The sequence below is a fragment of the Ceratotherium simum genome, chromosome 2, assembly GCF_057802395.1.
Source record: "Ceratotherium simum simum isolate JZ-2026a chromosome 2, ASM5780239v1, whole genome shotgun sequence".
Classification (NCBI taxonomy): domain Eukaryota; kingdom Metazoa; phylum Chordata; class Mammalia; order Perissodactyla; family Rhinocerotidae; genus Ceratotherium; species Ceratotherium simum.
In genome coordinates, this window is record NC_141901.1 from 94,317,915 (window position 1) to 94,333,069 (window position 15,155).

At 35.4% G+C, this 15,155-nt stretch overlaps 1 protein-coding gene across 1 annotated transcript in view; it reads left to right on the forward strand.

Moving 5' to 3' along the window:
* The window catches only part of DNAI4 (dynein axonemal intermediate chain 4), a 99,565-nt gene that overhangs the window by 64,351 nt on the left and 20,059 nt on the right, over positions 1-15,155 (forward strand). The window contains exons 8-9 of the mRNA XM_087449305.1: positions 869-1,063; positions 14,291-14,499. Of these exons, the coding sequence (XP_087305431.1) occupies positions 869-1,063; positions 14,291-14,499 (404 nt within the window). The remainder of the gene's footprint in view (positions 1-868; positions 1,064-14,290; positions 14,500-15,155) is intronic.

The window sequence follows — 15,155 nt, forward strand, 5'->3', positions numbered from 1 at the left end:
AACCAGGAAATACAAGGAAATGAATTCTCCTCTAGAACCTCCAAAAAGGAAGAAAACTTTATTAACTTCTTGGTTTTAGCCCAATGAGACCTGAGTCAGGGCTCTGACCTGCAGAACTCTAAGATAATAAATTTGCATGGTTTTCTTTGTGTGTGTGTGAGGAAGATCAGCCCTGAGCTAACATCTGTGCTAATCCTCCTCTTTTCGCTGAGGAAGACCAGCTCTGAGCTAACATCTATTGCCAATCCTCCTCCTTTTTTTTTTCCCCAAAGCCCCAGTAGATAGTTGTACGTCATAGTTGCACATCCTTCTAGTTGCTGTATGTGGGACAGGGCCTCAGCACAGCCGGAGAAGCGGTGCATCGGTGCGCACCCAGGATCCAAACCCAGGCCGCCAGTAGCAGAGCGCGCGCACTTAACCGCTAAGCCATGGGGCCAGCCCTGCATGGTTTTAATTCACTAAGTTTTTGGTAATTTGTTATAACATCAATAAAAAATTAACACAGTAGTATACTATTCCTATAAAGCAATAATAAAATCAGAACTTTATCTGAAGACTAATAATAATCTTATTTCAATTTGAATAAAAATGTAGAGATACAAGTAACCTCATGAGGTTATCATTTCCTATCTTCTGAAAACCAGTACACTTTTGAGTGGTTAAGAATTCCAAAATGAGATAATATATGTATATATTTTGCATGTGCTTGGTACATAAAAGATATTCAATAAATGTCTATTGAAGTTGTTGAATACTGGAGGAAAACAAATAGTAATGACAAAATGTCATTTTTAAAATGTTTAGAATGCATGAATCATCTAATATTATTTGGATTATTTTATCATTGCATCACATTTGTATTTTACAGATAGTGAAGCTAGTTCTCTAATGGACATAGAAAACGTAATTCTAGCTAGAATTCATGACGATGAAGAAGACCACTCAGAGGCGATATTGAAATCTGAAAAGTTTCTCCAGGACTTATTTTTTATGGAACGAGTTCTAATGGAAAATATATTTCAGCCAAAACTTGCAGCTTATCGTCAGCTTCCTGTTTTAAAAGGTATTTTTTTTTAAAAAGTCACATTTAAACAAGATCAAATAATTTAAAAAATTAAATTGTTATTAATTATTTCTAAATATAATCTCCAGACTGAGTTATCACTTATCAGAAGACATGTTTATATAGCTTTTAGCACAATACATGCGAGTAGCAGTCGAGTCCAGACTAGGGAGCCCACAGAAAGAGGCAGCCCCTTAGATTCAGGAGTTCATAAGCACCTATGGCTCTTTTCTCTCCCCCATGCCTGCACTGAATTATTCTCATATTCAAACCCCCCTTTCATTGCCTTTGACCATTTCCAGGTTCTGGCTTTTATTACCTCTCTCTAATTTATTGCAGGAGCATTCTTCCTGTTCTCATTGCTGCAAATCCCATCTCATACGTTCACTGAATATTTCGAAGGATTTTAGAGATTATCTAACTCAATCTTCCAATTTTTGAATGAAGAAAATGAAGGTTATAGGAACTTTCTAAAGTTACATAGCCTGTGACAAAGCTAGACATTCAACCTGGGTCTTTTGATCTCATTCCAGTTCTCTTTCCACTCTGCCATCCTGGCATACTAACGTGTCCTAAACACAGGTTTGAACATGGCATTTAACTGCAAAACCTTTGGTATCTTCCCTTTGCCTAGAATAAATTACAAACTTCATAGTATATCATTCAAAGATACTTGCAATCTGGCCACAGACCACTTCATCTCATTTTATTACTTCAGAGACTCTAAAAGTTAGCCATATTAGACTTATCTGATAACTGTCAAATGAAACCTAAACTTTCCTGCCTTAGTACCTTGGTTGGAATATGGTTGACAGTCCACCTTGTTCCCATTCCATCTTTACCTATTGATTGCCAGCTTTCAAGTGTGGATTTGGGCAAACTCCTTCATGAAGTCTTTCTTGATCCTTCAAGACAAAATTGATCTTCTATATGACTACATCAAAAAATTAGGTTGCAAAATAGCATGTGTGACAAATGTTTGTAAACTTTTTTGCTTACATACATCCAAGAATATTGAAAAATTATGTTCCTTCTCTCATATTAGGTTGAGGTTTAAAAATTTTCATCATTTATGTAAACCTTTCATCCTATATTTAAAGAGTTATAGGGTTGAAATTTACAGGATACTGTAAATTTTGACATTTTAAAAACAAAACTGTTGGTAGATCATGTCTTTAAAGGCATCTAAAAAATAGAAATACCATAGGAAATTCTTTAATAAGATTTACATACAATGAAATACATATATTTTGACTGTATAGTTTGATATATTTTGAAAACGTATAAGCTCATGTAACTAATACCCTAATCAAGATAGAGAATATACCCATCAGTCCCAAAAGTTCCCTTGTGCTGTTTTCCAGTTAAACTTTACTTCCTTTCAACAGACATTAACCTGATTTTTCTCACCATAAATGAACTGTTTTGGTATATCATATAAGTGAGTTCATATAGTAAGTATTCTTTTGTGTTTGGCTTCTTTCACTCAATAATGTTTTTGAGATTCATCTAGGTTGATGTGCATATAAATTGTTTTTCTTTTCTGAGTGTCATTCCATTTTATGAATATACCGTAATGATTTGTGTATTCATTCACATGATGAAGGACAACTAGACTGTTTTCAGTTTGGGGCTATTACGAACAAAGCTGCTGTGATCATTTTTGTGTGTCCTTTTGTGGATATATGTTTTAATTTCTCTTGGGTAAATACCTAGAAATGGAATTATTGAGTCATTGGGTAGATGTATGTTTAACTTTTTTAGAAACTGCAAAATACCGTTCCAAAATATTTGTACCATCTTCCAATTCCACAAGCAATGTATAAGAGTACCAGTTGGTCCACATTCTTGATAACACCTGATGTTGGCGATCTTTTTAATGTGGTCCTAAAGACAAATTATGTTGAGTACTTATTCATGTGCTTTTTTTGGTCATTTGTATATCTTCTTTTGTGTAATGTTTGCTCAAGTCCTTTGCCCATTTAAAAATTGAGCTGTCTTTTTGTAAATCAAGTTTTAGGAGGTTATTTTTATATATTGTGGATACAAGCTCTTTGAAAAATACATGTATTGCAACTATTTTCTCTAAGTCTACGGCTTGCCGATATATTTGTCTTTTTTTGAGCAGAAGTTTTTAATTTTGATGAAGTCTTGTCTATCAGGCTTTTCTTTTGTAGTTAATGCTTTCCATGCCCTCTCTAAGAAATCTTTGCCTGCTCCAAGGTTGCAAATATCTTTGTCTTGTTCCTGAACTTAGGGCGAAATCATTCAGTATTTCATTGTTAAATATGATGTTAGGTATAGTTTTTTATAGATGCCTTTATTGATTTGAGAAAATTTTCTTATCTTTCTAGTTTACCAGACACTTTTAAAGATAAATGAGTATTGAATTTTGCCCAAAACTTTTTCTACATATATTAAAATAATCATCTAGTTTTTTTTCCTTTAATCTGTCAATGTGGCCAATTACATTGCTTGATTTTCAAATGTTAAAACAAACTGAATTCCTGTGGTTAAACTTACTTGGTTATGATGTATTACCCTTTTTATATATTGGTGAATTCAATTTTCTAATACTCTATAAAGAATTTTTGAACTAGGTTCATACAGCATATTTTTCTGTAATTTTCTTTTCCTGTAAAGTCCTTGATGATGTTATGATGGACTTATAAAATGAGTTTTGGAAGTCTTCTCTCATTCTTTGTTTTCCAAAAATATTTGTGTATTATTTCTTCTTTAATTGATATAATTTACCAGTGAAACCATGTGAGACTGAGTTTTCTTTATAGGAAGTTTTCAAATTGCAAATTTAATTTCTTTGACAGATATAGGGTTATTCAGATATTCTGTTTCTTCCTATGCAGTTTTGGTGATTTGTGAGGAATTTATCTATTTTGTCTATGTTGTTGAAATTATTTGCATAAAGTTATTCATAGTATCCTCTCCTTAAGTTCTACCTTTTAATATCTGTAGGATATATAGTGATATCTCCTATTTCATTTTAGATATTGGTCATTTGTGACTCTTCTTTTTTATTAGTCTAGTTGGGCCTTTGTGAATTGTTTTAATCCTTTCAAAAAACATCATCTGGCTTTCTTGATTTTCTCAATTTTTTGTCTGTTTTTAAAAAAACTTCAATTATTTTCACTTTTACATTCATGTTTTTCTTCTACATTGTGTTTAATTTACTCTTTCTAGCTTCTTAAGGTGGAAGGTTGGAAGGTTGGATCATTGATTTCACATCTTTTTTCTTGTCTAAGATAGGCATTTAATATTACAAGTTTCCTTGTGAGTACTATATTAGCTGCAACACATATATTTTGATATCTTGTGTTTTTATTATTATTCAGTTCAAAATAATTTTTAATTTCCCATGTGGGTTTTTCATTGACCCATAGGTTAGTTAGAAGTGTGTTGTTTAATTTCCAAGTTTTTAGCAATTTTTTAGCTACTTTTTCTCATTGAATCCTAATTTGACACTGGTATGGTACTCAGAGAACATATTCTATATGATTTCTATCCTTTGAAATTTATTGAGATTTGTTTTATAGCCCACCATATGGTGAATGTTCCGTACTCAAGAAGATTGTGTATTCTGTGGTTATTTGGTATGGTATTCTTTAAATATTAATTATGTCAAATTAGTTGATAGTATTTTTCAAATCTTTTATCTTTATTGAGTTTTTATTGACCTGTTCTATCAATTAGTGAGAGAGTAGTGTTAAAATCTCTGATCTGATGATGATTATGGATTTGTTTATATTTTCCTTTAGGTTTATTAATTTTGCTCTATATATCTAAGAGCTTTGTTATTAGATACATTCAAACTTAAAATTGTTCTATATTCTGGAGGCTACCCTTTTTAAAAATCATTATTTACTCTTTCATCATTAGGAAATCCCTTATTTATTCTGGTAATACTCTTTGTCTTGAAATCTAATTTCTGTAATATTAATATAGCCACACCAGCTTCCTTATCATTATTATTTGCATGGTATATATTTTTCCTTCACTTTACTTGTGACATTTTGTCTTCATGTTTAAAATGTGTCTATTGTAAACAATGTATAGTTTGGTCTTGGTGTTTTGCTCAATCTAACAATCTCTGCTTTTTGAACTCTTATCTCTGCCTCCTCAACTCAGCTAGACTGCTGCGTTTTGCTTGGGCTACAGTCACTTCCCTGCACTGTGATCAGGAAATTGTCCCCAGGCTGAAAGTGAGGTTGGCTGTGGGGTTCGCAGTTGTGCAATGCATATTGTTCAATGCCTGAAAATAGTTACCTCATATTTCTAATCCAGTTTTATATTTATTTATGGTAGGAGAGCAAGTCTACTACAGTTGATCCATAACGACTGGAATCCTACCATGGCAATTTGGAACCCACCATTGATCTTTTTTTTTTTTGGCGAGGAAGATTAGCCTTGAGTTAACATCTATTGCTGATCCTCCTCTTTTTTGCTGAGGAAGATTGGCCCTGGGCTAACATGCATGCCCATCTTCCTCTACCTTTTTATATGTGGGACACCTGCCACAGTATGGCTTGATAAGTGGTGCGTAGGTCCACACCTGGGATCCAAACCCTTGAACCCCAGGCTGCTGAAGCAGAGGGCGCAAACTTAACCACTATGCCACCAGGCAGGCCCCCCATCATTGATCATTTTAATAAGATGAAATAGTGCTTCTGCTTTTAGTTATGATGTAGATAATTATGAGACCACAGGACAGGGAGATGAACTGTGGCAGAGTGTGGTGGTTTTGCTTATTTGATAATACATAGATAAGAGTTCAGAGAGGCTAAAGTGACTGGAATTGGTGGGCTAGAGAATCAGATAGGAGGGAGCTGTGCAGAGAAAAGAACTGCATAAATCTACCATTGAGTATTTGGCTGTGCATGTTAGGATAAAACTCCAGAAAGTAAGCAAAGAACAACTACCGGGGAGCTATAAGAGGAACAATTCTCAGAGTTCACACAAGGCTGGGAGACATTTGAGTTTGACTGGCCAGAGGGAGAGACCTTGTGCACACCTAGTGTGCACAGTAGATATCCAGAAGGGCCATACCCTAACAGTAGGGCTAAACTAACCCTAGAGTAAAGGCTAGTCTAGACCCCACCACCACCAACAAACACTGTTTAGAAAAAGCCTTTAAAAATCAAGCTATTCTGAAAGTAAGTTAACTGCTTGCCAAAACAAACTTCATCACTGTATAAAGGAAGAAAACACAATATAGACATTTACAATATACAGGATCCAATAAAAAACTACTAGCCATGTGAAGAAGCAGGAAAATGTGAGCCATAATTATGAGAAAAATGAGTCAGTAGAAACAGATGAAAAGGTGGCTGAGATGGTAGAAAAGCAGACAAGGACTTTTAAAAAGCTATTACACCCAGAATAACCAGCACAATATGGAAGGAGAAGAACAAAGTCAGAGGACTGACACTACCTAACTGCAAGAGGTACTATAAAGCTACAGTAGTCAAGGCAGTGTAGCACTGGTGAAAGAAGTGACACATACATCAATGGAACAGAATAGAGAGCCCGCCCAGAAATAGATCCACATAAATCTAGTCAGTTGATCTTTGACAAAAGAGGAAAGGCAATACAATGGAGAAAAGATAGTCTTTTCAACAAATGGCACTGGAATAATTATACATTTACATGCAAAATAATCTAGATACAGACATTACACCCTTCACAAAAATTAACTCAAAATGAATCATAGACCTCAATGTAAAATGCAAAACTATAAAATTTTTAGGAGACAACACAGGAAAAAATCTAGATGACCTTGGGTATGGTGATGACTTTTTAGATATAACACCAGAGGCATGATCCATTGATAGAAATAATTGATAAACTGGACTTTATTAAAATTTAAAACTTCTGCTGTGTGAAAGACAGTCTCAAGAGAATGAGAAGTCAAGTCACAGACTGGAGAAAATATTTGCAAAAGACATATCTGATAAAGGACTCTTAGACAAATAGACAAATATCTTAAACTCAACAATAAGAAAACAAACAACATAATTACAAAATGGGCAAAAAACTTAACAGACATCTCACCAAAGAGATATACAGATGGCAAATAAGGATATAAAAAGATGCTCAACATCTTATGTCATTAGGAAATTGCAAATTAGAGCAACAATGATATACTACTACACACCTATTAGAATGGCCAAAATCCAAAACACTGATACTACCAAATGCTGGCAAAGATGTGGAGCGACAAGAACTCTCATTCAATGCTGGTGGGAATGCACAATGGTTCGACCAGTTTGGAAGAAAGTTTGGTGGTTTCTTCATATAGTTAACAAATGGTTCAAAATTGCACTTCTTGGGGTTTACCCAAAGGAGTTGAATACTTCTATCCACACAAATGCCTGCACATGGATGTTTATACCAGCTTTATTGATAATTGCCAAGACTTGGAAGCTGCCAAGATGTCCTTTGGTAGGTGAATGTTTAAATAAATTGTATATACAGGCAATGGAATATTATTCAGCACTGAAAAGAAATGTTATCAAGCCATGAACAGACATGGAGAAAACTTAAATTTATATTACTAAGTGAAAGAAGTCAATCTGAAAAGGCTACATACTGTATAATTCCAACTGTATGACATTCTGGAAAGGCCAAAAGTATGGAGACAGTGAAAAGATCAGTGGTTGCCAGGGATTAGAGGGTTGGGAGGAATGAATAGGCACATAAGATTTTTAGAGCAGTGAAACTATTCTGTATGATACTATAACTGTGGGTACATGTCATTGTACATTTGTCCAAGCCCGTAGAATGCGCACCAAGAGTGAGCCCTAATGTACACTACGACTTTAGATGATTATAATTTGTCAATGTAAGTTCATTGATTGTAACAAATGTACCACTGGTGGAGGATATTGATTCTGGGGAAGGCTATACGAGTCTGAGTGTATGGGAAATCTCTGCACTTTGCTATGGACCTAAAACTGCTCTAAAAAATAAAGTCTATTAAAGAGAAAGCTATTAAAGTATACTTAAAGATTTAAAGGGAAATGAGAATATAATGAGGAAAGTAATGAAAGCTACATACAGAACCAAATGGAACTTCTAAAGCTGAAAAGTATAGTACTTGAAATGAAAAATTCACTGGGTGGGCTTAACAGAATACTAAAAACTGCAGATCAGTGAACTTGAAGACAAAGCAATCCGAGCATTCCAACTGAAGTACAGAGAGAAATAAAGCTAAAAAAATAGCACCTCAGTGACCTGTGTCACAAGATCATGAGATTGAACATACATGTAAATTGGAATCATAGTAGTGGAAAAGAGAGGAAGAGGAGGAACAGAAAAATATTTGAAGAAAGAGTAGCTGAAAATTTTCCATACTTGAAAAAAATCTTTAAACCAACAATTACAGATGCTCAATGAAACCTAAGATAAACACAATGAAAACCACATTGAGGCACATCATATGTAATATGTCAAAAAACCTTAAAAGTTGCCAGAAAAAAAGACATTACATTCAGGGAAGAAAGCTAATAATGCCCTTATTTCTCATCAGAAGCCAGAAGATAATGCAATGACATTTTTACTGTGCTAAAAAATTCTACAGCTAGAGAAAATATCCTTCAAAAATCAAGGTGAAATAAAAACATGTCCAGACAAACAAAAGCTGGGAGAATTTGTTGCCAGCTGACCAGCTTTGCAAGAAATGTCAAAGGACGTTCTTCAGGCTGATGGAAAATAATAACAGAAATTAGGATCTACACAAGGAATGAAGAGTGCCGAAACTGGAAAATGTGAGTAAAAGTAAGAGACATTTCCCACCATTTTAAATTTCTTTAAATATAATTAAATTGACAAGACGATTCCAAATTTTTTATGGCCAAAGCAAAGGACCTAGAATAGCCAAGTCAATTTTGAAGCAAAGGAATGAAGTTGAAGGACTTATCCTGATTGCAAGTGACTATGCTAAAGCTACAGTAATCAAGGCAGTGTGGTGTTTGTCAAAGAATAGACATATAGATGACTGAAACAGAATAGTGGGTCCAGAAATAAACACAGACCTATGTGGTCACTTGATTTTTGACAAACACACTAGGGTGATTCAATAGAGAAAGGCTGATCTTTTAATAAATGATGCTGAAACAACTGGATATTGAAAAGAAAAATGACCCTCAACCTCCACCTCATGTCATATGTATAAATTAACTCAGAATTGACCATACGTGTAAACGTAAAAATGAAAACTATAAAGTTCTAGAAGAAGATAAAAGAGAAAATGTTTGTGATCTTAGCATAAGAAAAGATTACTTAATATACAAAAGTCCCAAGACATAAAAGAAAAAAATTGATAAAACTTTTGTGATAGTTAAAATGTCTGCTCTTTGAATAACACTGCTAAGGGAAAACAAATGCAAGCAACAGACTAGAAGAATATGTTTGCAATATATATATCTGACCAAAGACTTAAATTTGGAATATGTAAAGGACGCTTATAGCCCAGCAAAAAGAAGATAAACAGTATGATAAAAAATAGACAAAAGGTTTGAAAAGAAACTTCACCAAAAATATATGAGTGGCCAATAGACACCTAAAAAGATACTAAACATAATTAGTCATCAAGGAAATACAAGTTAAAACCATGACAAAATGCCACTATAGACTAGCTGAAATAGCTAAAATTAAAAAGACTGACAATACCAAGTGTTAGCGAGAACATGGAGAAACTGGGCCTTTCATACATTGCCGTGGGAGTATAAAATTGTACAACTATGTTGGAAGTCTGCTGGAAAGTTTCTCAAAATGTTAAACATAGATCCATTCAATGACCCAATAATCCTGTTTGTGGATATTTACTCAAGAGAAAGAAAACATATGTCCACAAAAAAGACTTGTAGAAGAATGCTCACAGAAGCCTTTATTCATAATAGCCCAAAGCTGGAAATAGCCCAGGTGTCCATCAATATGTCAATGTACAGACAAATGATGGAGCACTACTCAGCAAGAAAAATGAACCAAAGACTTATATATACAATAACCTTGATGGACCTCAAAAACATTGTTGAGTGAAAGAAGCCAGACACAAAAGAATACATACCCATGATCCCATTTATATGATATACTATCACAGACACAACTAATCTGCGGTGATAGAAATCAAACCAGTGCCTGCCTATGGTGGGTTGGGTTTGACTGGAAAAGCAGCATGAGGAAACTTTTTCGGTGGGTGGGTTTGTTCTCTATCTTGCTTGAGGTGTTGGTTACATTGATGTGTACATTTATCAAAACTCATCAAACTGTATAGCTAAAATCTATGCATATCAATGAATGTAAATTTTCTCACAATTAAAAAATGCTGTAGTATTTATATTATCTTGGATTCATTTAAAGAGTGATATATCACTGTTACTTTTTAATAGCTTTATTGAGGTATAAGGGACATACAATAAACTGCACATATTTAAAGTATGCAAGTTAATAAGCTTTGATATATCACCACAATTAATGCATATATACTATATATATAGTGATAATGAATGTATTTGTCACCCTCAAGTGTTTCTTCATGTCTTTTATAATCCTTCCTTCCCATTCCTCCTTGCCTCTCCCCCATCCTTAAGAAACCACTGATTTGCTTTCTATCCCTATATAGATTAGTCTGTATTTTTGAAATTTTATATAAATGTAATCATAGCTTATACTCTCTTTGTTACCTGGCTTCTTTTCACTCAGCAAAATTATTTTCAGACTCACTCATGCTGTTGGATGTGTCAGTAGTCCATTCCTTTTATTACTGACTAATATTCCATTGTATGAATATTCTACACTGTGTTTATTCTTTCACCTGTTGATTGATCATTGTTTCTAGTTTGGAGCCATTACAAATAAAGTTGGCATGAACATTCATGCACAAGTCTTTATATGGACATTTGCTTTCATTTCTCTTGGGTCAGTACCTAGGAGTGGAATGGGTAGATCAGATGTCAGATCCAATATATGCCTTCTAAGCACTGCTATAGCTGAATCTCATAAAATTTGATGTTATATTTTCATTTCATTAAAAATATTTTAAAAATTCTTTTGAAACTTCATTGACTCATGTGTTATTTATGTGTTGTTTAATATCCAAATTTTGGGATTTTATAGCTATCTTTCTGTTACCAATTTTTAATTTATTATCTATTGTGATCTGAGAGTATACTTTGTATGATTTCTATTCTTTTAGATTTGTTAAGATTATTTGATGGTTCATAATTGGTCTATCTTAGAGAATGTGCTATGGCACTTGATAAGAATATGGATTCTGGTGTTTTTGGATGTAGTGTTCTATAAATGTCAAATAGGTCAAGTTGGTTGATAATGATGTTCAACTCCTCTGTATCGTTACTGATTTTCTGCCTATACTTGTTCTATCAGTTATTGAGAGGGAACTGTTGAAATCTCCAACTATAATTTTGTATTTGTTATTTCTCCTTTCAGAGATATTGGTTTTTGTTTCATGTATTTTGAAGTTGTTAGGTACTTACGCATTTGGGGTTGTTACGACTTCTTGAGAATTGACTGCTGATTTTTCCAATTTACACAGGCAGAAATCTGGGGGACTATATGTGGGAATGGATATTAAGAGTGTAGGATAATGATGGAAGGAATATAAAGTCAGATCACACCAAGTTTATTGATATGGGTCCACTAAGCAGAGATACTGGATCCCAGTGCTCAAAGGATTAGAAATGGCTCTAACAGTTTGTTTTTTTGGTTGGCTGATAATGGACCGAAATGTGGCCTTCCCTAACCGAGGTGGAAATGTCAGAACTGCCTTGGCAGGTATCCAGAGGCTTAGGGATGTTGGAATGTTAGAGTGGATTTATCATGATGACCTGCTCACCCAGTCCAAGAGGGTCCAGATAATACACCTTTCACCACAATCATGAGAAATAAATTTGTGAGGGGAGCCCCAACATCCTTGAAGAGCTCTGTGGTTACTCTTCTCTGTAGGTCAGAAATTAACAGTGGGAACCGCTGCCACTCAACTGGGATCCTTAAATACAATAAAGATAATTGGATCCTGGGGTGACAGGGGCTAAGTGGCAGCACTTAATCACCAAAGAAAAGGTAGGCATGGTTACCATAATGGACAAAGCAGTATTCAGAATAGTCTGACTCGCAGAGACCCATGGCATGGGCTAGTTCATCACGATGTCCCTAGAAGAGAAATAGGTAGGTGTTGTATTAGTTTGCTAGGGCTGCCATAACACAATACCACAAACTGGGTGACTTAAACAAGAGAAATTTACTTTCTCACAGTTTTGGAGGCAGGAATCCAAGATCAAGGCACCAGCAGGGTTGGTTTCCTCTGAGCCCTCTCTCCTTGGCTTGCAGATGGCCACCCTCTTGCTGCCTCTTTACATGGTCTTTTCTCTGTGCGTGTGTATCCCTTGTGTCTCTCAGTGTGTCTAAATTTCCTTTTCTTATAAGGATACCAGTCATATTAGATTAAGACCCACACTAACGGCCTTATTTTAACTTAATTACCTCTTTAAAGCCCTTGTCTCCAAATACCATTACTTTCTGTGGTACTAGAAGTTAGGGCTTCAATACATGAATTTTGTGAGACATAATTCAATCCATAACAGAGAGTCTCCTCCTCAGTTCTTACTTGATCTGTATAAGCAGAAGAGTTCTAGGTCAAGTGAACAGAAGTCTAACTTGAAACTCCAAAACAAAGTCATAGCCCCTCAACCAATTCCTAGACTTGAGCCAGTTTATAGACCCAGAACGCCTTGAATGAAGGGGAGGCTGGATTCTCTTTAAGAAGGTATCCCACTACAGTGCCAAAAATGTATACTGTTAATATTTCTCCCAGCCTTCCCCAAAGGGACCTATAGCCTTTTACTGGGGTGACCGTGCATTGAGGAAAAGGAAATAATCAGAAATTTCAGTGATTACCGGACACTGGCTCTGAACTGACACTAACTCCAGGAGACCCAAAACATCACTGTGGTCCACTAGTCAGAGTAAGGACGTAATATTAAGAAATCAGGTGGTCAATGGAATTTTAGCCAAGGGCCATCTCACAGTGGGTCCTGTGGGTTACTGAACCCATCCTGTGGTTATTTCCCTCATTCCAGAATGTATACTTGGAGTAAAAATATTTAGCAACTGGCAGAATCCCTACATTTGATCCTTGACTTATGGAGTGAGGGCTATTATGATAGGAAATGGCTAAGTGGAAGCCACTAGAGCTGCCTCTGCCTATCAAAATAGTAAACCAAAGCAATACCACATTTCTGGAGGGATTTCAGAGATTAATGTTACTGTCAAGAACTTGAAAGATGCAGGAGTGTTGATTCCCACCACATCCCCCATTCAACTCACCTATTTGGCTTGCATAGAAAACACATAGATCTTGGAGAATAACAGTGGATTATTGTAAACTTAGCCAGATGGTGACTCCAATTGTAGCTGCTGTTCCAGATGAGGTTTCATTGCCTGAGCAAATTAACCCATCCCCTGGTACCTGGTGTGTACCTATTGAACAGCAAATGCTTTTTTCTCAATGCCTGTTGGTAAAAACCACCAGAAGCCATTTGGTTTCGGCTGGCCAGGCCGGCGATACACCTTTGCTGTCCTACTGCAGGAGTATATCAACTTTTCAGCTTTATGTCATAGTTTAGTCTGTAGGGACCTTTCCCTTCAACAAGACATCACACTGGTCCATTACATTGATGACATTATGCTGATTAGACCTAGTGAAAAAGAAATAGAATTATTGGTAAGACATTTGCATGACAGAGGGTGAGAAATAAATCTGATGAAATTTCAGGGAGCTTTCCCCTCAGTGAAATTTCCAAGGGTCTAGTGATGTAGGGTATGTCAAGATATACCTTCTAAGGTGAAGGATAAGTTGTTGCATCTGGCTCCTCTTACAGTAAAAAAACAGGCACAATGCCTAGTGGACCTCTTTGTGTTTTGGAGGGAACATAGTTGTCAACTGGATGTGCTACTCTGGCCCATTTACTGAGTGACCTGAAAAGTTGCTAGCTTTGAGTGAGTCCCAGAACAACAGAAGATTCTACAACAGGTCCAGGAGGCTATTCAAGGTGCCCTGTCACTTGGGCCATATGACCCAGCAGATCCAATGGTGCTCTAAGTGTCAGTGGTAGGTAGAGATGCTGTTTGCAGACTTTGGCAGGCCCCTGTAGGTATAGAGGAAAATAATCTTTTAATTTAATTTAATTTTAGAACCAGAACCTGAAGAGCCTGAAGAATTTTTAGAAGGTGAAAAACTTGAAGATGTAGAGGAAGAAGTTAAGAAGGAAGAGGAAGAAGAAATAGAAATAGATGCAGAACAGTCAACAATACCAGCCAATTTGGAACGACTTTGGTCCTTCTCCTGTGACTTAACCAAAGGCCTTAATGTGAGCAGCCTTGCCTGGAACAAAACAAATTCAGTGAGTTATCAAACATCTTAACAATTCCATCTCTAGCATCTAAGGGCAATTATCAATTATCAATTATTAATGAAGAATTTTTTTTCTCAGATATTAGGCAAGGGATTTAAATGGATATAACCCCTTGTTTGAAAATGCCTCTAAAACAAGTTCATGTTTGACAAGAGGGGAAATGCAAATAGTTACAAAATAATGTTTTTCTCCTTTCGTATAAAAACATCACCATTTTTATTTTGGGAGACAGCATTGGGACATGGCCTTCTCTCAATCTATATGAGGTATTGAGAAGTGAACTAGAAGATAATATGTAATAGATTTATTTTAGCATATACCAGACTCATGTACCCAAATTTGTATTCTTAAACTAATCATATTTGGAAGTATAGACTTAATCCAGTGACCCTGCAAATGTGCAAAATAATTTTGAGATTCCTTACTCTTACTAATAATAGCAAATACTTAAATAGCACTTGCTATGTACCAGGCACTATTGTAAGGATCTTACCGTATTAACACAACAACTCTATGAGTTAGACACTATTTTCCCCATTATATTGATGAGGAAACTGAAGCACAGAAAGGATAAATAACTTGCCCAAAGTATGCAACTAGTAAGTGAAACAGCTAGAACTCAAACCCAGAAAACTGGCTCCTGA